Source organism: Antechinus flavipes, chromosome 5 (genome assembly GCF_016432865.1).
Source record: "Antechinus flavipes isolate AdamAnt ecotype Samford, QLD, Australia chromosome 5, AdamAnt_v2, whole genome shotgun sequence".
Classification (NCBI taxonomy): domain Eukaryota; kingdom Metazoa; phylum Chordata; class Mammalia; order Dasyuromorphia; family Dasyuridae; genus Antechinus; species Antechinus flavipes.
Window position 1 is genome coordinate 286,744,975 of NC_067402.1, and position 27,633 is coordinate 286,772,607.

At 49.5% G+C, this 27,633-nt stretch overlaps 2 protein-coding genes across 2 annotated transcripts in view; both read right to left on the reverse strand.

The window, feature by feature from the left end:
• The window catches only part of DMC1 (DNA meiotic recombinase 1), a 47,918-nt gene extending 43,703 nt beyond the window's left edge, over window positions 1–4,215 (reverse strand). Inside the window, exon 1 of the mRNA XM_051961972.1 lies at window positions 3,673–4,215. The gene's annotated coding sequence lies outside the window, so the exon portion shown is untranslated. The remainder of the gene's footprint in view (window positions 1–3,672) is intronic.
• Window positions 4,216–6,937: 2,722 nt separating this feature from the next.
• Window positions 6,938–27,633, reverse strand: part of FAM227A (family with sequence similarity 227 member A) — a 30,398-nt gene continuing 9,702 nt past the window's right edge. Inside the window, exons 8-16 of the mRNA XM_051961968.1 lie at window positions 24,914–25,060; window positions 19,641–19,742; window positions 16,267–16,371; window positions 13,688–13,811; window positions 13,181–13,285; window positions 12,632–12,762; window positions 11,240–11,398; window positions 10,516–10,667; window positions 6,938–9,563 (exon numbers count right to left, since the gene is read on the reverse strand). Of these exons, the coding sequence (XP_051817928.1) occupies window positions 9,476–9,563; window positions 10,516–10,667; window positions 11,240–11,398; window positions 12,632–12,762; window positions 13,181–13,285; window positions 13,688–13,811; window positions 16,267–16,371; window positions 19,641–19,742; window positions 24,914–25,060 (1,113 nt within the window). The 3' untranslated portion in view covers window positions 6,938–9,475. The remainder of the gene's footprint in view (window positions 9,564–10,515; window positions 10,668–11,239; window positions 11,399–12,631; window positions 12,763–13,180; window positions 13,286–13,687; window positions 13,812–16,266; window positions 16,372–19,640; window positions 19,743–24,913; window positions 25,061–27,633) is intronic.

A 27,633-nucleotide genomic window follows, 5' to 3' on the forward strand; every position in this document is an offset into this window, starting at 1 on the left:
ATATTCTTTGTCCTCTAACTTCCATGTACAAGTTAGGATTTTCCTCTTCTTTTTATAACCTGAAATGTGCAGGTCCGCCATTCTTTTAAAGAATCCATCACCATCTTAGACAATCTCCTGTATTATGAACCTGGAGTTTGCAGAAGCATTTTCCCAGTTTTTAACTACACAGGTGACTAATCCATACACAGTAGTGGTAAATTGGTGGTGGGAAACACACAAACATAACAGATGCTCTGCTGTTCTGAAGGACCCTTTTGACTCTTCATTTCTGCTACTAGTGAGACTGTGATGTTCCTCAGCTCTCTGTCCCATGTTTGCCTGTTGGGGAGCTCAGAATTGAGGGTGCTTCTAAAAGGACAAACCAGGCCATCTTTTGCATCAATCCTTATCTAATCACTGAATGGGTATTGCTCAAGACAACTGAGACCTGGGAAAGACCTTAGCTTAAAAAGGTCAGGGTCTCCTCCCATTGCATCCAGGGCCATTTTTAGTCATCTTGATCTATGTCTTGCCACTGGATTCAGATGGCTGTAGAGGGGAAAGTGAGGCAGGTGACCTTGCAGAGCCCTCCCTCACTTCAACCCAATATCTACTTATAGGAGCCTTTTCTCCTGAGATGCCATGACTTTGCTCAGTTTCTTTGATTGTGAATTAGTTCTGCCCTGCCAAAGCTCAATGCAAAGAGAGACTCCATTTGCTCTTGTCTGTGAGGGGGTCTCAAGAAAAATCCAATTACTGGCTACTGGGGCCACTCGAGTCCCTCCCACTCAAATCTAAAGTTATATGTTCTTCATGGAGAATGGGGTATCCTGGATGGTCTATAACTTTCCTTCAAGCTCTAAGATTGTATGATTCTATAATTTCTTTTCTACTCTTTTAAACACACATTAAAATTTCATGATTGTTTAGTTTTCCATATGCTTATTTCTAAATTGAGGCAGGGCTCAAAAGCCTCTAGGGCTTTTCTAGCTCTATGACTCTGAGCTACCTGGAATTGAGTTTCCTTATCTGTAAAATGAGATTGGAGTCAATGGCCTCCTTCCAGCTCTAGATCTATGACTCTATATAAAGTTTATAGGGGTTAGGGATCCTCAAACTTTTTAAATAGAGGGCCAGTTCACTGTCCCTCAGACTGTTGGAGGGCTGGACTATAGTAAAAATAAAAACTCTGTTTTGTGGGCCTTTAAATAAAGAAACTTCATAGTCCTGGATGAGGGGGATAAATGTCCTCAGCTGCAGCATCTGGACCACGGGCCGTAGTTTGAGGACCCCTGCTATAAACTCTCTGGGACTCAGTTTCCTAATCTGTAAAACTGGAGGTTAGGCTTGATGGCCCATAAGGTCCTTTCCAGCTCCAAGTCTAGGATAAGAGTTTTAATTTTCTCTTTCTATCTAGATCAAAGGCTCCTGACCACGTCTTTTATCTGCCTCATAGCTTATATATCCTAGACATTCAATATTTTTGTCCACTTAAAACAAGGGGACAAAAGAGAAATTTAGAAAACTCGAGAACAGCGGTACTTTCTAGCTCCATGGCCTACGAGCTTCTAACTTTATTTCTGCTGGCTCCCTCAGAGCTTTCTCATTTTCTCCGTTCTCTGTGCCTTTTTCATTATGCAAGACACTTCTAGTTTCTTGTTCATGGTATAAAGCTTGCCAAACTCTCCATGTCCATTACCCCTAACTCCTCCTCCTTTCCAAACCTCCTCCTGTCTGTCCAGGTACCACATCCATCCTTTCAGCCACCCAGATCCACAACTTCTCTCTCTAGCCCTCAATTTTAAATCAGTTTCTGAATTCTGCCACTTCTGCCTCTGACATCTGTCTCCTCTCTATTCGCACAGCAGGGTCAGGCTGCTATCACCTCTCACCTGGACTCTTGACGCAGCCTCTTTAGCTTCTCTCTCTCATTCAGCTCCAAACCATCCTCCCCACAGCTGTTAAGGGGGTTTGTTCAAATACCCTCCCCAGCTCCATACTCCAATGTCTGCCCTCTGCCTTTAAGATAGATTATTGTAAACTCCTGTTTGGCTTCCAAAGTCCATCACTATCTGGTCCTAACCTGCTTTTCCACTCTTATAGATCTTAAACTGTGGTGAAACCTTCATATGGATTTTCATAACCGAATGCTGGATCGTGAAATTGTGATCATCAGGAAATATTTGATTTCCACATGTATTTTATATACCTATATTCCCAGGATCATGTAAAAATTTCTCAGGTGAAAAGGGATTGCAAAAGTGGAAAAAGTTTAAGAAGCCCTATTATAGATTATTCCATTTCCTGCAATGTGCAGCCCAATCAGACTGTTTTTGTTTTTGTTTTTTTTGGCCGTACACACACACAGAGCTTTCTCTTATTCTCTCGTTCCTCTTCCTTGTGTTTGGAAGGCACTTTTTCTCCCCTGCAGTTTTTAGCATCCTTTGGTCCTTTAAACCTCTCAAACAGTACCTTATAGTTAAAGGCTTTTTATAAAGCGCCTGCCCCTCCCTCCTTGCCATGTTTCTGCCAGCCTCAGTTTCCTCATCTGTAAAATAGAGATATAATACCTTGTCCATGGGGTCGTTGTAGGGGTCAAATGAGACAACCCAAGTAAAGCACTTTACAACCTTATATAAAGACTAGTTATCCTTTATGTGCTTTTTAGCTCTTAAAAAAATTAAACTTTTGGGTTTTTTTTGTTTTTTTTTTTTAGAAAACCAAGTTTCATTTATTTTCCCCTGAATTTTTCACGGTTTTCCGTCTGCAAAATAGGGTTACTAAAGCATTTACTGCTTACTTACTGTGTTGGTGGTAAGGATCAGGTAAGACACGATACATAAAAGTGCTTTGCCATAACTATGAATCCCACGCCTTAAGTAGCCAGGAGGAGGCGGCTGCAGGGGGGGTCGGACCGAAGCCCCGCATTCAAATCCCGCCGCGGACACTGCCCGGCCGCGGGACCCTCCGCCCGCCTGTCTGCGCATCTATACCACGGGTGTCCGTTTGGGGCTCCCCCGAAGGGGCCCCATCCCCGCCCCCGCCCCACTGGTACCACTACTGACTAAATAGGATAATTGCCATAAAAGCGCTTTTTATTGGTCGCGCTTACGGGCTGGCTAGGCCCCCGTGAGGGGAACTCCTCTCAACCCATTTTATAGGAGTACACTGAGGCTAGCTGACTCCAGGCACGACGCCCCCTGGCGGCCGCCCCGGGACCGAGCGGGCCCCTCCCCCCACCCTTCCCAGCCCCCGGTTTTTCACCTCAGCCCTTTCCCGCCCCACTCCTCCCTGCCTCAGTTTTCCAGTCCGCGCTCGAGGCTCCTGCATCTGCGCCCCTTCCCCGGACCCCCGGACCCCACCCCCCAAACCCCAGGCCCACCCCAAGCCGCAGAGGCGCCCCCAGAACGCGCGCGAGGCCGAGCTGCAGCTCCCACGAGAAGAAGGAGGGGTGGGGGAGGGAAAGGGGGCGGGGCCAACGAGGGCGCGAGGGGGGAAGAGGCGGGGCGAGCAGAGGCGCTCCTAGGAGGGAGGAGCAATGAGGACCGAAGGCGGGGCTGAGGGGTGTGCCAGAGTGGGAGCGCTGAGGGGAAGGGGTGTGCCCAATAGGGGGTGCTGAGCAGGTAGGAGATTCTGAAATCCCCTTCAAACCCCCAGACCGTCCAGCTGCGGGGTCTCCAGCAGCCTCACCTTGCTGCGTCCTGTCAGAAATCCCAGTCACGTCCCGGAGGATAAATTTTCCCCACAAAATCTCTCTGTGGGCCCTCCCATGGCTGCTGCCCCCCTTTGGGTCGCTCCGCCTCTGTCTTCCCCTCCCCCTCCAGCGCCCCCCTCCCATACCACGTGATACCTTCCCTAACTTCCCTACGCTTCCCAAGCCCGCTTCTCCCTGCGGCGGCTAACTCTTGGGGGGGGCTGCCCCCTTCAGGACTTAGCTGCCAGCTAAGGCGGGCCCCAGGCTCGTGGGGTGCGCCTTTCTCCTGGGTAATGTGAGCTCCTCCGTGGACCTCCTATGCTCTTCCACGCTATTGGTGTTTGCCTTTCCTGTGGTATCCCCCCTTCATTTTGTCCGTATCCTATTCCTCTAATAACAATATCTCCCTTAATAATAATAAATCTAGCTTTTGCCAACGAGAATGGCCATTGTGGATTCCCCACATGATTGAACCCGTCAGCTGGAGTCCACCCACTAAACTGGAGGTGCAGAATGTGCCGGAGTGGGGGTGGTGAGAGGAGGGGTATGTTAGAGCGGGGGAGGGGTCCGGGGCAGAGGGATCTGGGCAAAGATGAAGCCTTAGATGGGGTGCTGTGGGACCGAGGCGCCCCCTAGAGGGTGGAGGTCTTGCGGAGGGAGAGGGGCTCGCAGTTTGCTCCCTCACCCATTCTAGCTTCACAATCTTGGGCTCCTACTCCCCAGTTCAGGACACCCCTCTGTTACTAGTGAATCCCCCATCTTCTAGCTCCTCTTCCAGGGAGCTGATTCACCTCAAAGTTGGGCTGCACAGGAGAAGAATCAATCCCCCCCCCCCTTCAAACCAGATCTAAAGGGTCAAAAAGCACAAAGGGTTATTTGGGTCTGGCTTTCTTGCCATCTCTATGGTGACCACCCCCCCGCAGGCCCTCTTAGCTCTTGTTTAGCAGCTTCCTACATTTGAAAGGGGCACGGACTGGGATGAGCATGGAGGAGCCACCCTTTCTCTTCAGTGTTTGAGTCATTCTGATGGAATAAATAATGGAAACCCCCACGACAGCATCTGTTATTTCACAAGTAATTTTATTCAGGTAGAATTCTCAAAATGCCAGCCAATGGCTTCGAGAGTGATTCAAAAGATGTTCTGTTCCTAAATCATAGTATTTTGTGTTAAAAGGGAAATAACATTCGGTTCCATGAGGAAATGACCTGTGTCCGCATATGACTGGATTCACACAAAGCATGGAAGAGTTAACTTTCAACCCGGACTTCTCACCTGAAATAATAACGGTCAGTTCTGATCATTATTACATAGGATAAAGCGACGATGTCCGAGAGAGCCGAACCAAAGACAATCTCCGAAAATACAGCCCTGAAACTGGAGTTTCACCTCCCCCTTGGCCTAAAAACCCTACTGTGTGTCTGCAGTGATATCCCATCCCTTGCTCCTCAGTTCTATCCCTTCTCCCCATCTTGACCCCTGGGTGAACCAAATTCTATACAGTCCTCCTTTTTTGGAGACCCCACTGAGCATCGGCCTTATATCGGCCCCACTATTCCTCACCTCTGCTCATTTGCTGCTGATGGAGGAAATCACACAGCCATTCTGACAGGATCCACTCCCCGGGCCCGCACCGCTGTCCGGCAGTGCTACTCTTCCTCCTCCATCAGTTCACTTCCGTAGCTCTGCCAGAACTGGTCATCCCTTCATAGGCTCCACTTGAGGCATTCGTATGAGCTCCCTTTGGGCCCCACTGCATTTCCTGTCGCTTCACTCTCCCCTCCTTCACCCGTCTTACATGAGACATGGCTTAACTCCCCACTGAGGTTAACTCTATATGTTGAAGTGACCCATTCTATCCAGTCTCCTCCAACACATTGTTCCCTCTGTCACCTCAGTCCTGAAAGTCACAGAAACACCGGACAACCTCCCACAATGTCACCCAAAGCCCAGAAACCCCTCCCCCAGAACTCTGGTTTCCCAGGAACCCAGGTGTGCAGTTCTGAAACTAGGCCTCAAAGGGCATGTGGTATCGTTCTATGGTTTGTCGTCTCACCTAAAGCTAATTCAGATCTCCGTAAAAACCTTATTTATGGCTTGTGTCTGGAGCAACCGTACATACTGCCTAAGCAACTCAGTGACATCCTGGAGGGATGACAAAGTCCAGTTCTCTTGGGTCTCTGTGATAGGGATTTAGTCCTCTAATTGTTTGATAGTCCCCTTCCTTTTCCTTACCGCACCCTGCTGTGTAATCTCCCTTTGGAAGATTGTTTCCTGGCTCAAATTCAAACGCCCAGGAAGTAACCCCTAAGTCTGGAGAAACCATGTCTCATTAGTATCAATAGACTCAGTAAAATATAAAATACACACAGGAAACAAGTTATCAAGGAGAGACACAAACAGGGCAATTTTGCTACTGCTTTGTTAAATTTAATACACATTTTAAAAAACTAAATTGCATTTAGCTGAAGTTTACAGTTTCATATATAATCCTGTTTTTGTTTCTTGTATTTGTTGATTTAATTCACAATGAAAAATGTTTTTAAAATTCATGACAAAAAAAATTTATCTAATATGCATGAAACCCAAGAAATCCTGCTTGCTCTACTCTCCTGCCTGAAGCCCTGAGGCTTGAGGAACATATGACTATAGCCCAATAGCTCCTGGGAACAGGAGACTGGGAGACCCCCAAGTCTGGGGGTATATAGAGAGGGGGAAACACCCCTTCTGGTTTTCTTTACGTTACCTTCATATTGTTTTTATTTTACTTAATTTGGCACATTTCTTATTGTGCTCAGGGGGGAAATGGTTTACCTATGATCTCAACCATCTTATAGTATGATTATTTAAAATCACAAAAAAAATCAATGCAGGTGGAATGAGAAGAAAAGATATGGATGGGGTAAGGGGAGGGAAACATCTTTGATAAAAAGTCTAACAATAAAACTTACAGGGAATTAATCAATCTACATAATTAAAAGTTGTTCCCTGAGAGACAAATTATTAAAGAAGGTGAACAGTTTTCAAAAAAAAAAAAAGCCCCTCAAATATTAAACAGTTGAATAAATGTTCATACTTACAAATAATAATAGAAATGCAAATTAAAAGAAGAGATTACCCCATGCCCATCAAAATGTCAAAGGAGGTGAAAGATGGGAAAATTTCATCTTGGAGGGGCTTGTGGGGAAGATAACCATTCTAAGTTGTTTTATAGTCATGAATTGGTCCAACCTCCTGGAAAATACTTGAGAATCATTCATGAATATTTGACTCAATAGGCATTTATTGAAGGTCTACTATATATATATAAGACATTTTACAAAGCTGAGGATTTAAAGACAAAAAACAAGCTCTTGTCCGCGGGAGCTCACCTTCTACTTGAGAGATACAAAACACACAAATAAAGGTGGTTTAAGAAAAGATGAGGAGGGAGGGAGAAGGGATTGGGGAAGGTTTCTCCTAGTAGGTGACACTGGCATTAAGCCTTAAGGGAAGATAAGTATTCTGAGAAAGCAGAGGGGAGCGGAAGTCCAAGGACCGGGGGCAGTTCAGGCGAACATCCAGCAGTGGGATGTGGAATATTAAATGTAGAAAATGGTAAACCATCCAATTTAGTTCAAATAAGGAGGTGTGTGGAATAAGGCTAGAAAGGGGAATGCCCGTTAGGTGGCACAAGACCATAATGTCATGCCCAAGAGTCCGTATCTGGTCACAGGGCAGGGCTTTCGAGCAGTGGAGTGACCAGCCACCCTTGTCCCTTAGGAAGATGATTTGACAGCTGGACGAAGGATGAGCTAGCGAGGGGAGAGAGCCTGTGAGAAAGGACACGGCAATAATCCAGGGCAGAGACGTGAAGGGCCACAGCACCCATGGTAAGGAAGAGGAGGCAATGAGCAGCCGAAGTCTGGCAGTGCCAGGAGGTGCCGTGCAGGACACCGGCTTGAGAAGAGAGGGAGCGGCAATCACTTGTGAGGATGAGCTCCTTCCTGGAGAAGATGGCTTTTGGCTGCAAGGACCATGACTTCCTCATACGAGTGGGGAGGTGCAGAGTAGGAAAACATGGGGTTCACAGCAGCTGGCTTCTACCGCCCCCATGTAGCAGGAGATGAGGACATGGGTAGAGACAGGAGCTGGAAGCAGCTTGGGAGCTTGCTTGAGGATTGCGGAGGGGAGTTTGGGAGAGAGTCAATTAAAGAAAACTTACGCTCTTCTATGTAGCAGTAAGGAACAATTAAGACTGATTAGCATGAATTTGTTGTGGACCCAGGCAACAGATTGGGGTGTCTCCCTCCTGTGATGTTCAGCAGGTCAGGCTGGCGGATACTGGGGGTGGACCAGGAACACTGCTAATGGTAGCAGGAAAATGAGGCAAAGGAAAGTTGTTGGTCAGCTCTAGGGTCAAGACTCCAAAGACAGGGAAAGGAGCCTAGAGCAGGGCCAGTAGACTTTGAGAACAAGGAGGGAAACACTGGAGTTTGCAACGAGGATGGAGAAAAGTTTAGAAGGAGGCAGAGGGAAGAGACGGAAGACGGTCATGTGTAATGAGGGAATTTCAGAGATGAGAATTACACGGTGATAGTTCTGGAGGAAGGCACCAGTCCCTAGGATGGCTGAGGGTGAGAAAAGCTGTAGCTGAGGGAAGCTGTGGAAGGCAATGAATATTGGTTCATATTACTGGATGCAAAGATGCTACTATGAGGTGAATATCCTAAGAAATTAAATGTAACAAGGAAAGACCCCTATGTCAATAACCGATCATTATTTCTCATAACAGAACACGCCCATAATGAGGAACAAGAATGTCAGGGATCGCTATACTTTCAAGAACAAAAAGAAAGAATTCAGAAGAATTCCCACTCCAGGATGGACAAAGCCAAGAAAGCCACAAAATACAATGACTACATTAAGGCAAAGAAAGGCAGTTTTCATTGCTAAACTTCAAGTTACAGTAGACACACAGACTTTTCCAGTTGTTAAATTATAAAAACAGGACATCCCACAGACTGACGGGGCAGTCACTTGAGTCGCCCCCTTTTTTTCGGCTTTTATTTCAGCTTTTCTTGTCTGCTGAATGGTGTCTGGCCATCAAAAGAAAACCTATCAGGTTTTTAAAAAAGAATAAGTTGGAAAGGATAGAGGTCATGCTCCTGAAGGCCTGAACAAAGGGGTGGATGTTAAATAAGCTCAGAGACCAAATCAACAGAACGTGGTTGGATAAAAGCCAGGGTGACTGGGAATACGGTGCATCTCTCAATAGAAATTGGGAAGTTTGAAAAGGAGAGGATGGGCTGAGAAGGAAGATAAGTTTTCTTTTGAATCTATTGAATTTTAAATCAAACCCTTCAATGTGGGGTCTGAGCTCAGCAACTCAAAACACAGTTGAGTGGGGCTGACTTGCCATGTGGGATTCTTCCCAAGTTCACCAAAGCTCCCCGTCCACCCCACAGTCAGCCTCCGGGGGTCTCTGTTTGCCACCGCCCCCAAAGCCCTGGATGTAATGTTTATGTGCCCTCGGAAGCCCGAGCGTACGCCACGCCAGGAGGAACAGGGAGCAGCCGTGCCTTTGCCAGCTCTGACTCCCCTCCCCAGGCCGGGAACGCTGGGGCAGCCCCAGAAACGCCTGTGGTCACTGGTGCTGGCCCAGCCCGCCCGGCCCAGGGTGGCAGAGTGCAGGCGTTTAATGTGCTTCAGCAGCTCTGACGGCTCGGTGACTCCTAACTCATTATCTTCGGCCCAACTCTGTTTTCAGCGGACGCAGCTCTGCCGTGGACATCATCCACTTAAAGGTTTTCCCAAACTGATCAGTAAGTTCCTCCCGAGGAACGATAAACTGATGATTCATCCTCTGTCTTCTTTTCTACTTTGCTGGTGCTGATGTCTTTCACTTCCCTGGTATGGTGACAAAAATATATATTTCAAAAAGGAATAATTTATAGCAAGAGAGAGAATCTTATCTTAATTTGCCAGTTAGCAATCAAGTCAGCGGCCTTCTCCTCAGAGGGGCCACACACGGGCTCGGAGTGTGGCGCCCAGCCCGGAGCCGGCCTCTTATTTCATGAGGAGGAGCTCCTGGGGCTCTCTTCTCTAAAGGAGCTCAGCGAGCACTCGCTCTGCCCGTCCCCACGACCACCCCGCGGACGGGAGCGCCTCCGAGGCAGGCCCTCTTTTTCAGACGTCACCTTCTCAGGGCTGAGAACAACAGTTACTGGATGTAGCCCGTAGTCACAGCCAAGCCCACCTCCTTCTCTCCCAACTAGCTCAGGCTTTTCCCCTGAAGGCAGCCTTTCCACTGCTATCACCCACGTCTCCACCCACATGTCCCCCTCCGTCTCGGCTCTGGGCTCCTCCACCCCACCCCTGCCCACCAGCCGGGCATCCCTGCAAGGCTCCCTGCCCACACTCCCTCCCACTAAGCCAGCGTCCAGATGGCCGGCGGGGCGACTCCACGCAAGCCACTGAGCCTGGGAATGAAGCTGGGCTCCACAGCCTCTCTGGATCAAAATTAACCAGGCCTTTCTGACCCCAATTGCTTAGCAAAAATAAAATAAAAAGAAGTGAATCCTGGATTAGGACTTATTTAATCAAAATTAACCAGGCCTTTCTGACCCCAACCCAATGAAGGGATTCTAAAGGTGAGAACCTCAAGTCCTCCGGCAGCTTCTAGGATGGCCCTCGGCCTCCTTCAAGCTAAGCTAAAGATCCCTGCAAGTGGTAAGACCTTGAGGTGGAAGAGACATCCGAGATCGAGTGTAATTACGTCTGTCTTAGAGACCACAGGACTCAGGCTAGCCAGGCGAGTGTCCCCCAAATCCCCCGCCCCTGGGGGAGCCCCCTTGGGCACCTGAGGAAGTTGGACTGTATATCCTTCTGGCTCTGCTCAAACAGTTTCCACTCGTTGCTGTAGACCTCCCGCAGCCTCTGCATTTCCTTGTTCAGCTTTAACATGTTGGCCCTGACCTGCCGGATCACGTCTCTATACGTGGCGGTGCCCTCTGTGCTTTGGGTCATAAAGGAAAACAGCCAGCAGCCCGAGCCCCTTCCAGCCTTCCCCGGGGGAGCTGCCTGCCAGGGAAGACTCGGCAGAGAGTGGCAGGGGGTCGGGGGCACTCGCCCGGGCCATTCCCCTCTGCCTTACTCTTGGGCAAATGCCCTCTCTTTTTAGAACTATCAGCGAATACGCTGCCTACAAGGCCCACTGTGTGCCAGGCTCCGGGGCTCTCTGGGGCCACCAGGCAGGGGCCGAGGGGAGGGACGGCCCATTAGAGGTCCCCACCACCCATCGCGTGCCGGCGGCCAGGGAGCCCCGCCCCCATCGGCTGGCCCAAGGGCCGGCCTCGTCCCTGCCCCCAGCCCCCAGCCCCCAGCTCAGGAGGCTGCACGGCCTGGGTGCTTAATAAGGACGGGCCGTCCGCAAGGCCAGTCACCGCGGCGAGCACGGGTGTGAATCCTCCCCACCTTGGCACAGCCGCAGGCTCTCCCTGGCAGATCCCGCCTTCCCAGGGCCCGGATCCCGGCGTTCCCAGGGGCAGATGGCGACTACCGAGTATTAAGAGGCAATAAGGATATGGTATCGTCTTGGACACTTCGCGCCGGATCATCAGGATGTCCTGGCCGGTCTGCTGGTAAGCGTTGTGCTGCTGGAGGTAGTGGACAATCAGCGGGCTCTTCCCAGTGATGCTGAACACATTTTTCGAAAACTCGGGTCCCCGGCAGGCCGGATGAGACTGTGGAGAGGAAGGGGGGGCTCTGTGATGGGAGCCCCACAGAGATAGGGGAGCCCCCGGCCTGCGCCAGCCATCCCCACCATCCCCACCATCCCCACCACGCTGAGGAGCCGGAACCACCGGAGGTCCAGTAAGTGCCTTGGGAATGGGGCTGGAGGGTGGAAGGCGGCCCCTCTTAACCCACTTTGCTCTCAGAGGCCCGAGGGTGCGCCAGCCTCCCTGCAGGGCAGCCAACCGAGGCCTGGTGCTGGTCTAGCCCCCCTTTCCCAGGATCGTGAGGGAGTGGGTGGCAGGGCGAGGCTAGAACCCAGGTCTCCGGAGCAGGGCACTCGCCGCAGGGCACTGTGTGGGGTAGCTCTGGCTGACCCCTGGGACTCTAATGTCTCCTCAATCTCCGAGGGAGCAAACTAAAGCCCGGGAGCTTCTCCTGGCCCCCCGGCTCTGGTCCGTGTGCCCTTCCCACCGCGCCACTCCTGCCAAGGCTAAAAAGGTGCTGAGTGGATGCTCAGTGTGACGCCTCCAGCCTCTGCCGCCCCAGCTGAATGGCCAGGCCTGCAGGCTGGGAGGACCCTGCCGGTGTGGGGCTGGGCAGAGCCCCCGGCCTGCTTCCTCCTCGCTCCCTCCCAGGCAAGGCCCCCTGACTGTGCCAAGCCAGCAGCAGGCACGCCTCGGGGGAGTGTCCCGGCCCGACACAAACAGGGGAAGGTGGGCCGTTCTGCAAGGCAGGGACCTCCGCCTCCCTGGAGGGCTCCCAGCACCGGCCTGAGGAGATGGCAGAGAGCACCCACGTCTGCCCAGCTGGCCCGGCAGGACCCTTCTCCTTCAGAGCCTTGGGCTCTTCTTCCAGGGGCACCAAAAACGGCTACAGGAACAGAGACCCCCGCCCCAATCTGGAAGTATATGTGCCCAGAGCCTCCCCCAGCCGCTGGGAGCAAACAGGAAAACCAGGGATGCTAACCAGAACACCAAGGGTTTGCAGCTTTCACAAAGGGACGCCCAGAGGGCTCTTTTGGAAACTGGGCTATCATGAGCCTATTTTACAGATGAGGAAAAAAGGCAGAAAGCCCAAGTCATAGGCATGGGGTCACTCGGGGGAAGTATCGGAGGCAGGATTTGCACTCAGAGCCTGTCTGCTCCAAGGTTCTATCCACGGCAGCCCTTTGCCAAAGAGCAGTTCCCAGAGAACCTAACGGCCCTTCCTCTTGGGCCATAAAACAAGTCTGGGCCGTTCACCTCGTTCTGAGACGCCTTCTCCAACAGCCTCATCTCCGTGATCTCCTTGACCCTCTTGGAGGCTTGCCTCTGCCTCTTGTACTGGGGTTCAGCCTTTGAGAGCTTTGAGGTGGTCCTATACCTGGCAACGCCTAGGCAAGGAAAGAGACACCCAGGGATGTGTGCAAATGGTCGTCTCGGCTTAAGAGTCACAGAGGAGGAAGGAAGCCCCGGGCACCCCCACATGGCCCCCTCACTGCTCCCCCTTGGCTCTCGTCAGGGCTGAGGCTCCCTGAGATAGGCGGGGAGCAGGCAGAGCACAGCCCTCACCCTGGCACAAAACCCAGCCACAGCCCCGTTCGCCAAGCAGGGAACCAGGCCAAGGAAGACAGAATGGGAGCTAGCGAAGGCCGGGCAACTTGCCCTGCTCATGCTGGCTGCCTTGGGGCGTGGGCTCAGAAAGTGACCACAGGAGTCACCCCGAGAGCGGGAAGCGGGCTCAGGGGGCAGAGGGAAAGGGTGAGAGAAGCCCCCATGCCCAGAGGGCCCCAGAGCGGCTGGCCTTCTCACCAGAGACCTTCTCAGGGCCTCTCAGCATCTCTTCTCTCCGGAATCGCTCTGGCTCCAGCTCAAAGTAGTTCCAGTTCATATAGCTCTTTGGGTTTGGGAGTGTGCCTGAGGGGGAGAGAAGGAAGGGGAGGAAGAGAGCAAAGTAAGCATCGGGAGGGGGGAGAACCCCCGAGCTCCTCACCCTGACTCTGGGAGACCCTGGCCAAAGCACTTTCCTTCCAGAAGCTTCAGTTTCCCTGCCTGTCAAATGGGGACAGTCCGACTGGTAGTTCCTCAGTCCAGGAGCAGTCTCAGGGGAGGGATACAGAGATCCTCTAGACCGTGAGTCCCCAGAGATCAATGCGACGTGGCCAGCCACAGCCCCACAGCCGGCAGAGCCGCGGCTGCGGAAGGAGACACGGCTTCTGATACCGCCAACGGAAGAAGGCCAAAACACAGAGATTTGACGGAATCGATGGGAAGATTCATTCCCCTCCCCCCCAAGTGGAGAGAAAGGGGATTTCTCACCTCCGATCCACTGATGTATCGTGTCACAGACGAAAGATTTGAATTCATGATTGCCAAACCACGACTGCGGGAAGCAGGTGCAGAAGCTGGTATACAGGACTTGACTCAAGAGGGATGGGAAAATCTGAGGGTCGGAAAGAGCCGGAGAGAAATCCATGCAATCCCCCCCACTTCAGACTGAGCCCCCGAATCCCAGGAAAACTGTCTTTCTTCTTCTTCTTCTTCTTCCTTAACCAGAGAATCTGATCTGAGCCTCTCTGACAATCTGCCTCTGCCCCAGGCCACAAGCTGCTCCCAGCAGCCTCGGGCCGGCCGGGACGGGACTTCCACAAATTCACCTGGCCGCGGCCCACCCCGGGCCCGACAGGCCGGCAAACCCATGCACGTCCCCCCACGGCAGCTTCTTCCAAGGCCATCCCCGCCGTGATTATTGGCGCCAGCGTGCGGGCCGCCCACCCTGGAACGACGGAATATGTCTGGTCCTCGGGCTCACTACGGTTCGGCATGGGGCTCCGCTTGGCGCTGTCTGGGCCATACAACTGCAGGAGCCCAGCTGGATGCAAGGCTGTGCAAATATGAGTCCAGAAAGGCGTCCCCAAAGACAGCTCTCTGCCCTCCGCCAATCAGCCCCTCCAGCGCCTCTGAGGCCCAAGTGGGGAGAATTTGCAGACAAGTCAAGTTTTTCTCTACACACACAAGGGACTCAGCTTCAAACGGAGGAGCCCGGACACCCCAGATTCCCGCGCTCTCCCCCACTAGCTAGCTCGCTCTCTCAATGCCGTGGGGACCATGGAGGTCACAGAGTGCCAGGATTTTTCTCCATCACCCGGGACCTGGTGCAGCAACTCCCATGTACTCCACCTGAGCCCGTAAATTAAAACAGAAATACCTGGGTATTCCCCACAAATGGTGGTCTAGGGAACTCCAGGGAAAGGGCATAATCCCAGGATAAAGAGGGCTAAGGTGGGAGCTATTCTGGAATCAAAGAGGAGAAATTAGTCACTTCTGTAGGAAAGTCACACATGATCTCTTGAATGACGGAGTCTGCTTAGAGGGTCTCAGCCTCTTCTCCAGAATCTGGTGGGCTGGTCCCAGCACCAGCTCGGGAGTCCACAACCCCTAAATCCGGCTCTTCTATCTAACAGCTAGACCAAATCTATCAGCTTCCTCAGACCTCAGTTTTCTCCTCTTTAAAAAGGTGAGTGGGGATTGGACAAGATGGCTTCTGAGGACTCGTTCAGCTTCAAAAGAAGGATCCAGCCCATTTATCTTAGAGGGAAACATCTCTCACATTGCCTTTTTCCCATGGAGCCCCTGCCCAGCTCCAGGCCCACCACCAGAGAGGTGATGGCGAGGGTCCCAGGTGGGAGTCGGGAGTGCCTCCGACACTTCCTGGCCCTCTCTGAGTCTCAGAACCCACCATCGGGCTCTAACTCCGTAACCTTATTATCCTGGATCTCCTTCCTGCCCACCTTAGGCCTTGCTGGTCCGACTCTGGCCTGTCCTCGAGTCTCTTCTGAGGCCCCTTTAACCACCTCCTGGATGTCCCCAGCAGCAGGCCACACAGGCAGCCACCTCCAACTCCCCAGGTGCTCCCCCCATCTCTATCATTGCCCCCAAACCTCCTCCCTGGGGGAGTCACCTCCCAGTTACCTGGGCTCCAAACCTCAGCTCCTCACTCGTACTTGCTTCCCTGAGCCAACCAGCGGCCTGTCATTCTCCCCTGTCCTAACCTTCCCTCTCTGCTCAGACCCGCGGTGACACCTCTTCCCCCTCACTTCACAATGGCTCTGTTACCTCCTGGATCAAATCTCAAATCCACTGGCTGCCATTCGCACCTCCCTCCCTCCTGCCTCCATTCTGTTGCTTGTCTTTGGTCTCACTGGCCCCGGCTTCCCCCCAGCGCTCCCCTCTGGACCCAGCTCGTACGTACCACTTACTTACTTGTGGGATGCCCGCCCCATTGCAGTGTGACCCCTTGAGAGCAAGGACCATCTTTTGGTCTTTCTTGGTGACCCCCTTGCCAGGTATCCTCACTATCTTAGGCCTGCTGTCAAATAAGAGACCCCCAGGAAACTGTCCCGATCTCCCAGCTGAAAGGAGTGCCCACGGCACTGGTGAAGGGGCTCTGCTCACTGAAAGCTCCCTCACCAACTACATCACACTTCGACCCCCTCACAGCCGAGCAACCAGAAGGGACATCAGCCAGCTCATTACCGCGCTCGCCATTCAGTTCCTGACCCAACCGCCACAAGCAGCTCAGGCCCTAGAGCGGTGGAGAGCAGGCCGACCTCCCTGCCCTCGTTTTTGTAGCTCAGTGACAAGGGAGAGCAAAGAGCGGGCCGGGCTTGGGGACGAGCGTGGCTCTGGCAGTGGCTCACCCAGTGGCCAAGCCCCCCGGCTCCGACAATGCCCTCCTTCTCCCAGGGGGCTCCTGAGGCGGGAGACCCCCCTACCCGCCCCGGCCAGCCTCTCGCCACGAGCTGTCTCGGAGCCTCGGCTCCCCACCGTGGGGCTCCCTTCTGGCCCAAGTGAGCCGCCATGATCCTCTCCCCCCGCCCCACTCTCTGGGTACACACCCGTAGGAGGACTTCTTTGAAGCCTGAATTGGGCAGGTCCAACAGAAGATGAGCATAGTTTTCAGACACTCGGTCAAACAGCTTCCTCTGGGTCATCTTGTTTAACTGCCACAATGGAAATGGGAACAGGACTGTTAGACTACCTGCGCTCGGTCCAGCTGAACGTGTATACCGGCATTCCCCCTTTTAAGTGAATCTGCTTCTCGGGACCCCAAGGCCATCTAGTACCATCCAGTCCTGGGCAAGACTCCCCACTACCTCATCCCCAGGGGCCCCCAGCTCTGTCTCCCCCCGGGACTTTCCACCAGCCTCCCTGAATTTCCCCTGGCTCCATGGCTGCCTCTGGCCATCAACCAGCTGAAGATAACTATGGTGGCCAAACGTCCTTCCCTCATCATTCCCCGGCCTGGCCTCTAGAGCCCCGTGCCCAGAACTGAACGCAGCGTTCCAGACGTGGCCGATCGGGGCTGGGAACGGTGGCCACACGGCTTCCCTCACACCTAGTGCAGGCGCTGCCTCTGGGCTCTCCGTGTTTCTCTGCGGACTCACAGCCACCTCGAGTTTCACTCAGACCCCGGCTCTTGTATCTTGCTAGATCTTTCTCCACCTCGTATGTCTAGAACCTAAATGCGGGACTCCATCTCTATTAGACTGCATCTTATTAGATTGGCCCAATGACTTTTGGACCGGCACTCATCTAACCAGTTGGCCATCCCCTTCAGCCTCCTCATCTGTGGAAATCTGAAGCCTTCATCTCTATGCCTTCCTTAAAGTCAATGATGAAGATGTGAGACAGAAGAGAGATGCTCCTGGGGCACTTGCATTGGAGACCTCCCTCTGCAGGATCCCGAGTCCCCAATGCTCTGGTCCTGGTCTTTCCACCTGCTCCGACCTCACGGGGCCAGCGTTCTATTCTGTCCATGGCTCCTCAACTCATCTACCAGGACAGCAGGGACCCCTAATCCAGGAGCCCTATCCACCAAAGTGGGCAGCCAGGCTGGTTCTCGGCAATCACAGATTCCCTTCCTCAGCGTTCACCGGCTATCCCACTAAGAAGACATCCTAGAGTCCCGCCAGGAGCTGAAGTCAATGTCTTCTGGCCAAATCCTCTGTGAAAATCAGCAGTTTCATGGGACGTTCCTATTCTTCAGAGAGCCCAGGTCACTCCCAGCATCCTGGCTGTCTGCCCCGGTGACCTGAAGTCCTCGAGGCTAGCTAGGAGCTGCCGTACTTCCTTCTGGCTCGTAACTGCCGGCCATCAGGCCTGGCCTTCCCTAGCCTGGAGACGGCAATCTTTGGCCCAGAATGCTTTCTCCACCCACCGGTCCATCTCGACTCCTCGCCCTCATGCATGTGGGCACCAGCTGACTTGCAGGATCCTCACCAGCTGAGGCTGTTACTCCTGACATTATCTGTCCCAGGACCAGCGTGGGCTTCTTCTTGGTCCTCCATCACCATCCCTTGCTACTATCCTACCTCTTAAAAATTTATGGAGTTGGAGAAGGGCATCCGACGCACATTGGCCTCTTTGTGCTGGTTTATGCCTTCAGAACTTCAACCCCGAGAGTGCCCCAGGTGCCGAGGCTGGGGTCCCTGGCCGAGCCTCACAGGGTACATCTGAGCTCTCTCTCAGCAGAGAGCCTCACAACCAGCTGCTGTGGGCTGAGGCCTAAAAGTATTCTGTTTTCACAGATGAAAAAACCAGAGAGATCTGTGGTTGGTCCCGTTTCACACAGCTACAAAGTCACCACGAGCCTCCAGCTTTCCTCTCCTTCTATATCCCATTCCCTACGATGGATGGAGACTTTCCTCCATGTTCCTCATCTCTGCCTCAGTAGCCAATCTCCCGGCAGGTTTTGTCAAGTTCCAAGAGCGCTTTCCTTGATTGCTTCCTCCACCTTTTGAAGAATTAAATGATTTGTAAATTATTGTACAAATTAATCCTCTCAACAGAATGGACAAAATTCAGCAGCATCTTTTGGGCAGAGGAGAGAAGATAGAAGGAAGGGACTTGGGAGGGCACGTGGCTGACAGGTAAGAGAATAAGCTCCCATCCTAGTCCCATCACCAGCCTGCTGTGTAGCTTCATCTGCTCAGGAGTCAGTTTCCTTCTTTTGAGAAAGGAGGACTTAGATCTCCATGGTCGCTCCCTCTGGGAAGATGAGCAGGTGATGAATGGGGTGAATACTGCTGCTCGTCCTTGATGCCATCAGGACAAAGTGGCCAAGGTGAGGGGATCCCCAAATGCAAGAAGAAACTACTCTGGTCCAGAGGAGAAAGATCAATGTAACGGGAGGGGTGATGGAGGAAAGATCCCCGGGCTAGGAAGTCACAGTCAGAGGCAGTTAATTTAACTCCTGCTATAAGGTTTAATGAAGTCTAGGAGGAAGATGAAGCTGTGTAAGAGCTCTCTTCATAGAAACAGATTTGATTTTCCCTAAATGTAAGTCACCAACTTATTTGTGCAACAAGCATTTCTGAGAGTGCCTACTGTGCACACAGCATAGTTAAAGGGGGGGAAGTCCCCTCACAAGAGTGTCCGACTGCTCCACAGAGTGAGGTCTACCTGTAAAGAAAAGGAAGGTTCCCAGGCTTGGGCCCATCACTCACCTGCAGCAGCATTATTTGGTAGATAAACCCAGGTTCCATTTTGAAATCCTTCTATTAACTTAATTTTCTCTTTGGTCTTGGAAAATACCAAATCATATTTATTTATTTATTTTTAATCCAAAATTGAAGGAAATGCTCAATTTTAATGAGAAGTTAGTGAAAATAAAGATGATGCTTTTTTCCCATGGACCTCCTGAAATCTAGGGTCTGCAATCCCAGGTTAAGAACTCCTGCCTAAAGGGATGTGATGAGAACAAAGGAAGCATCTTCAGCTGCTTACAACATGAAGTAGGCTGGACCCAAGAGCCAGGGACTAGACATCCTACGTGATGGCTGGGTGAGTGATTGGGAAGAGCTTTCTCTCTGGCATAAAAAACTGCCCCCCCCTCACAAAGATCTGGGATTTCTCAGGGATTGTTGACCCCTTCACCAGCATCAGCACAAGCTGCAATCCGCCTGACCAGAGTAAACACTCTTCCTGGGGTATGGAAGACAAACACACGAGCCATAAGGTGCTCCTAATAAGGGCAGTTCTTGGGGACCAGATATAGGCCACTGCCGGGTCTCATGGGGCTTCCCTCTGTCTCCAATGAATCAGGATGGGAGGCCAAGCCCAACCCTAAGTCTGTCTGTCAATCTGTTGGAAAGTCTTACGGACAGAAATGGCCACAACCCAGCCCCCCAAAACAACCAAGGGACACAGTGCCAGGGATGGTTTTGGATCCCTTCCTCCTCATTTCTAACCTTCCTCCTTCCTTCCTTACATCATATCTTTCATGAAAGAGCCACCAGAAACAATCCAACACGATAGATCTCGTATACGGACAGCAAAAGAATTTGGTCATTTCTGCTGGTGCACAGATAGGCTGAGGAAACAAAATCCGGAGTTGTTTTAGTTACTCTTATATATTGCCCATAACATTATTATTGTTACTATCCGCTTACTTATCAATAAGTATTGCCCATAACATTATTATTATTATTGTATATTGTTTAAAACATCCTTATCCATTACATATAACATTGTTTTTGCTATATACTATATACTATGTACTCGTATACTATATGCTGTATATGATATCTATACGATAAATCATTATCATTATATACTGCCCAAAATATAATTACCATTATTGAATACTGTTAAAAATATTATTATTTACTGCCCATAAATTATTGCTATTATACACTATCCATATCATTATTATATTCTGCCCATATTATTATTATTATACACTGCCCATAACATAACATTGTTATTATTGCATATTGTCAAAACATTATTATATACTGCCCATAATATTATTACTGTTATATATTCTCCATATGATAATCATTATTATATTCTGCCCATAATATTACTATTATTATTACCCACTGCCCATAATTTTACTATATTACTATTGTATACCATCCAAAACATCATTATCACACACTGCCTATAACATTATTATTGTTGTTGTTGTTATATACTGTCCACATCATCATCATCATTATATTCTGCCCATAACATTACTATTATTATACAACTGCTCATAATGTTATTATTATTATTATATACTGCCCATAATATTGCTGTGGTTATTCCACAACTGAGCAAGGCACTGGTCAGATGGGAGACCACTGCCCAACAGCCTACCCTGTGGAGCGGGTGTTCCAGGGGGTAAAAGTGGTGTCCAGGAAGCAGATGGCAGGGGAGAGAGACAAGGACACTTCAGGCATCTGAAAGGACTCAGCGTCTTGCCTGTCACTACTCAGCTGTGTAACTCTGGGAAAATCCCACTATCTCTATAAGCTCAGTGCCATTACCTCTCTAAGGCAGAGGCCTCCAGTGTCCTCAGAGTCTGCAAACTGGAAGCTATGACAAATAAGAGGCAGCATGTACCAGGCTGAGGGAGGACGGGAGAGCAGCTCTGGGTGGAGCTGTGCATGTGTCTGACAATTTTGGACACTAGTCCAGGACAACATACAAAAGTCACTCAGCGTCATACACTGAACCAAAGTTCCAATCCACATTCACATATTCACAGCAGTTTTGTGTAAGCTTTCCCCTCAAAAAAAAAAAAAAAAAAAAAAAAAACACCCTGGAAACAGAATAGGTAGGCAATAACTTGGGATTGGCTAAAAAAACTGGGTACATGGAGATAATGGAACAGAGCTGGGTAATAATTAGGGATTGGCTAAAGAAACTGGGTGCATGGAGATAATGGAACAGAGCTGGGCAATAACTTGGGATTGGCTAAAAAAACTGGGTACATGGAGATAATGGAACAGAGCTGGGTAATAATTAGGGATTGGCTAAAGAAACTGGATGCATGGAGATAATGGAACAGAGCTGGGCAATAACTTGGGATTGGCTAAAAAAACTAGGTACATGGAGATAACGGAACAGAGCTGGGCAATAACTTGGGACTGGCTAAAAAAACTGGGTACATGGAGATAATGGAACAGAGCTGGGTAATAATTAGGGATTGGCTAAAGAAACTGGGTGCATGGAGATAATGGAACAGAGCAGGGTAATAATTAGGGATTGGCTAAAGAAACTGGGTGCATGGAGATAATGGAACAGAGCTGGGCAATAACTTGGGATTGGCTAAAAAAACTGGGTACATGGAGATAATGGAACAGAGCTGGGTAATAATTAGGGATTGGCTAAAGAAACTGGGTGCATGGAGATAATGGAACAGAGCTGGGCAATAACTTGGGATTGGCTAAAAAAACTGGATGTGTGGAGATAATGGAACAGAGCTGGGCAATAACTTGGGATTGGCTAAAAAAACTGGGTACATGGAGATAATGGAACAGAGCTGGGTAATAATTAGGGATTGGCTAAAAAAACTGGGTGCATGGAGATAATGGAACAGAGCTGGGCAATAACTTGGGATTGGCTAAAAAAACTGGATGTGTGGAGATAATGGAACAGAGCTGGGCAATAACTTGGGATTGGCTAAAAAAACTGGGTACATGGAGATAATGGAACAGAGCTGGGTAATAATTTGGGATTGGCTAAAAAAACTGGGTGCGTGGAGATAATGGAACAGAGCTGGGCAATAACTTGGGATTGGCTAAAAAAACTGGATGCGTGGAGATAATGGAACAGAGCTGGGCAATAACTTGGGATTGGCTAAAAAAACTGGGTACATGGAGATAATGGAACAGAGCTGGGTAATAATTAGGGATTGGCTAAAGAAACTGGGTGCATGGAGATAATAGAACAGAGCTGGGCAATAACTTGGGATTGGCTAAAAAAACTGGGTGCGTGGAGATAATGGAACAGAGCTGGGCAATAACTTGGGATTGGCTAAAAAAACTGGGTACATGGAGATAATGGAACAGAGCTGGGTAATAATTAGGGATTGGCTAAAGAAACTGGGTGCATGGAGATAATGGAACAGAGCTGGGCAATAACTTGGGATTGGCTAAAAAAACTGGGTACATGGAGATAATGGAACAGAGCTGGGCAATAACTTGGGATTGGCTAAAAAAACTGGGTACATGGAGATAATGGAACAGAGCTGGGTAATAATTAGGGATTGGCTAAAGAAACTGGGTGCATGGAGATAATGGAACAGAGCTGGGCAATAACTTGGGATTGGCTAAAAAAACTGGGTACATGGAGATAATGGAACAGAGCTGGGCAATAACTTGGGATTGGCTAAAAAAACTGGGTACATGGAGATAATGGAACAGAGCTGGGTAATAATTTGGGATTGGCTAAAAAAACTGGGTGCATGGAGATAATGGAACAGAGCTGGGCAATAACTTGGGATTGGCTAAAAAAAACTGGATGCATGGAGATAATGGAACAGAGCTGGGCAATAACTTGGGATTGGCTAAAAAAAACTGGATGCATGGAGATAATGGAACAGAGCTGGGCAATAACTTGGGAATGGCTAAAGAAACTGGGTGCATGGAGATAATGGAACAGAGCTGGGCAATAACTTGGGATTGGCTAAAAAAACTGGGTACATGGAGATAATGGAACAGAGCTGGGCAATATGGGATTGGCTAAAGAAACTAGGTGCATGGAGATAATGGAACAGAGCTGGGTAATAACTTGGGAATGGCTAAAGGAACTGGGTGCGTGGAGATAATGGAACAGAGCTGGGTAATAACTTGGGAATGGCTAAAGGAACTGGGTGCGTGGAGATAATGGAATATTTTAGGAAATTATGAATATGAGGAATTCTGAGAAACCTGAAAAGGGTCTGCTCAATGCACCCATACAGTAAGAATAAACATAATGATGATAATTGGAAAAGAGAGGCTCCCTCAAAGGCAGCAAAAGTCCAGAAGACGTTGTCAGGGCAGAAAAGTACAGATAATTTCAGCTACTTCAGTTTTTGTTTAGTTATTTTTCTTGCTTGTAAATTCCAATTTGGAGGTGGAGGAAAAGAACATTTCCAAAATTATCATGATGTCAAAACTAAAGACAACCATAAAACTTATTCTAACAAATACATTAAAGTGTGGGGATGAAATAAAATCATTCCTTGCATCTTTCCCATTTCTCTAGAGCCAAGGATTCTAAACCATCCCGTCCTGGGCTTTGGAGTCACATTAAGATGCTCTCCTGTTATGTTACACTGTATAGGGGACAGAGAGCATTCTTGCCAGGAGGCCTGAGTTTCCTTGAAGGAAGAGGGTCGAGGATGCTCACTCTCCCATGCTGATGGTCACAAAGTACCCCGGAACATCAGGTGGTTAAAGGACTTGTTCCAGTTCACCGAAGCAATGGGGGTCAGACTAGGAAGCTGAACCTGTGGGAGGGGTGCAGAGCCAGACCTCCTGCTGGGGGGCACAATGAAGCTGGGAGAAGGTGCTTGTGCCCGGAAGGCACAACCTGACGCAACCTGAACAGGCAGGGAGGTTCTGGGTGAAGGAGCTGGGCTCTAGGATTGTGGAGCTGGGGGGAGGTTCTGGGTGAAGGAGTTGGGCTCTAGGATTGTGGAACTGGGGGGAGGTTCTGGGTGAAGGAGCTGGGCTCTAGGATTGTGGAGCTGGGGGGAGGTTCTGGGTGAAGGAGCTGGGCTCCTGGAGTATGGAGCTGGGCCAGCTTGTAATCCTTCAGGGCTCCTTTTTTAGCTCTGTGAATTAAGACCCAGAGAGGAATGAACTTGCTCGCAGATACACAGCAAATCAGGCAGCTCACTTCGAACTGGGATCAATTCTGATTTTGAAACTCTTCTTCCTTCTCCCTGCATCTTCCCCAACCCCAATTGTGGACCGCCTCAGTGCTCCTTTGGGGGACTTCTGCTCCTCTTCTCCCTGGCTGGTGTGAGCTGCCTCAGAAAGGGTTGCCCCTCTCCCCTGGGGGGGACACTCTCCCTAAGAAAATGCGGGGTACTTCTCCAGATATGGGTATCAAAGTGGGGAGGAGGGAGAAGGGATGCAGCCATTCTTCCCCCCTTTCCACAGTGGACAGACAGAAAGGCAGACACAGGAGCAGTTATTTTCTTAAATAGAATGTGATTATTTTCCCAAAAAATCACTGGTTTTCAAAGCTGGAAGGAACATCCAGGGCTACCCACAGAGGTCTCACCTGTGTCTGAAAAGGGTCTGCCCTTCGCACCAGCTCCCAGCAGTAGAAGGGAACCCATTCAGGTACAACAAGGAGGATGGTGGGGGCCAGACTCAGACCGAGGGTGGGGGCAAAAGGCAGACCTTCAGATATTCATGAAATACTAAGCGGCCTTGAGGAAGGCCTTGGCACACTGGAAGAGCTTCCTAATAAGAGAGCACAGACAATAATCCTGCTGCAGGAGCTCATGGGTCACCATAGCCCGCTAGAAACTTGGGAGTGTGTGGCCACAAGAAAGCCTAGTGGGCTGTGATCTGCACTAGTGAAGGGAGTACCCCTGAGGAGGTCCTCAATCCATGGAAGCAAAGAAGCAAGTGGGCAGTGGAGATCTCCAAGCCCATCCTAGCTGCTTGCCCGGACTGGGAAGCCCACAGGAGCCCATGGACGGGAGCGTTCTGGGCAGCTTCCTGATGTCTCGGGGGGCCCCCGCATCTCATCCTGGCCTCCTCTAATTACCTTGCCAGTGAGGGTGGTGCTTCCCTGTGCCCGGACAACGTTGCCCACCATCTCAAAGTAGTTCACTCTGTTTGGCAGCTCATTGGGCATCTCCTCATTGTATGGTGGGGCCTGGTACAACTCAACCAGCCCATCCTTCTGGATTCTCTGGAGAGGATCAAGAAGGAAGCAGTTACCATGAAAATAGGGGTCGTTCTGAGAACTCCCAAGTCTGACGGACCGTAGCAGGAAACCGCTAATGCTTCACCCTGGCAAGTCCCCCCTTCCCCCTCTTCAATAGCCTCCCCAACAAGCCAAGCCAGTCTCCAGCCTTCTCTTGGAAGCCCTGGTTCCCAAGGCTCCACTCAGGTGCTCAAATCTGCTCTTCTGCAGCTTCTGCCTTTCAAGCCCAAGTGAAACCAGTATGATTCGTCAGTGGGATCAGAGCTCTTAAAATCCTGTATCAACACAGAGACTATCAAAGATATCCCAATATGACGACCTGGCTGGATTTAGGCCAGAAACCCAATTCTGAGTTGATATTAGGAAACATTAATTAATTAATGCCAATTAATGTTTCTTTCATTTCAATTAAATTCATGACAAACCCAACAAAAAGCAGGGGGTTATGTAGAGAAATGTAGAAAAGGCTTTTCTTGCTAAAAACACAAGAAAGCATAGGATTAAAAAATGCTTTTCTCAAAATGGTAAATAGTATCTATCGAAAACCAAGAACAGCCTTCTCTGTAATGGAAGGACAAGGCCTCTCCAAGAGTAGCTGGGAAGCAAGAATGTCCATCATCCCCCTTAGTCCTCAATAATACGTGCTATAAATGTACATTATAGCAATGACATAAGATAAAGACACTGGCAATGACCACTAGCAAAAAAAAAAGAAAGAAAGAAAACTATCACTTTTTGAAGAAGTTGTGAAGATTTACTTGGGAAAATCTGAAGATTCAACCAAAAAAACTAATTGAAACAATGGATAACTTTAGCAAAGTAAATAGGTATAAAATAAACCCATATAAATCCAAAGCATTTTTACTTGCTATCAACAACACTCAGAAGAAATAGAAAGAAATGTTTTATTTAAAATAACTTGGGGCAACTAATAAATGATTGTCAAAGGATACAAACAGAAATTTTCAAATGACAAAATTAAAGCCATTTATAATTATATGAAAAAATGCTCTACATCATTAATTGATTAGAGAAATATAAATTAAAACAATTCCAAGATACCATTTCACACCTCTCAGATTGGCTAAGATGACAGGAAAAAGATAATGATAAATATTGAAGGAGATGTGGGAAAACTGGGACACTAATATATTGTTGGTGGAGTCGTGAAATGATCCAATCATTCTGGAGAGCAATCTGGAACTAAGCCCAAAGGGCTATAAAATCGTACATACCCTTTGACCCAGCAGTGCCATTTACTGGGTCTGTATCCCAAGGAAATCATAAAAGAGAGGAAAGGACCCACATATGCAAAAATGTAGGTAAGCAGCCCTTTCTGTGGTAAGCAAAATACTAGAAAAGGAATGGCTGCCCATCAGTTGGGGAATGGCTGAACAAGCTGGGGTATATGAAGGTAACAGAATATTATTGTTCGATAAAAAATGATGAACAAGCTGATTAGAAAGGCCTGGAAAGATTTACGCAAACCAATGCTGAGTGAAAGAAGCAGAACCAGAAATACACGATACACAGCAATAGCAAGATTGTGTGATGATCACCTATGAAAGCCTTGGTTCTTCTCAGCGGTTCAGTGAGCCAAAGCAATCCCAATAGATTTTGGACAGAACATGACATCTGCAACCAGAGAAAGAACTAAGGAGACTGAATGGAAATCAACACATGCTAGGTTCATCTCTTTTTCCTACCTTTTTTTTTTTTTTTTTTTTTTTAATCTCTTCCATGGTTCTTCCCTTTTGCTCTCATTTTTCTCTCCCAAAATGATTCTGACCTTCACCTCTTCCCACCTGGGCCATTATAAGAGGCTCCCCATAGGTCTCCTGGTTTCCAGTGTCTCCTGTTCCCAATCTATCCGCCAACAATCTTCCCAGGACACATCTGACCACATCCCTGCCCAGTTCAAAAGGCTTCTTTTGTTCTTGAAAACAAAAACCTCCTTAGATTATTCTTTAAAAGGTCTAAATCTAACTCCTTTGCAGATTTATTTCATGTTATTCCCCTTCATTTCTTTCTTCTTCTTTTTTTCTTTTTAGCCCAGGTCTAATGGGAAGAGCTGCCCTTTAGGACACTCAGGGTCATTTCCTTTCCAAAAGGAAAGGGGAAGGAGATCACTGGTTCTGGTGCACAGTGGGATCGGCGTGGCCGAAGCCAGATCCCCTCCCTCGCGACTCCCTCTGCCCACCTGGCTCTCGGCCCCCCTCCCACCTGGCTCCAACTCTTGCTGTGGCTCCTACCACCCCTCTCTGTGCTTGGGCTGCTGCAGAACTCCACGCTATTATTGGTTCCAGAGTTCAACAAGATGAGAAGTGAAACAAGCCTTTGTGGGCTGATGTCGAAAGCAGACCGCTATTTATAACGCTGTTTCTATGGGAAAATGCATTCTGACTTGCAGACAAAGCTTTGGAGCATAACCCCGTCACTTGGGGGATGGGGACTGTCCCACTGAGGGGCGAAGTGAAGGCAGCTCTTGGGCCTCCCAAGACCCTTCTCCAGCTTTCACTTCCACTCTCCCAGAGGCCTCTCCCACAGAACTTATAGTG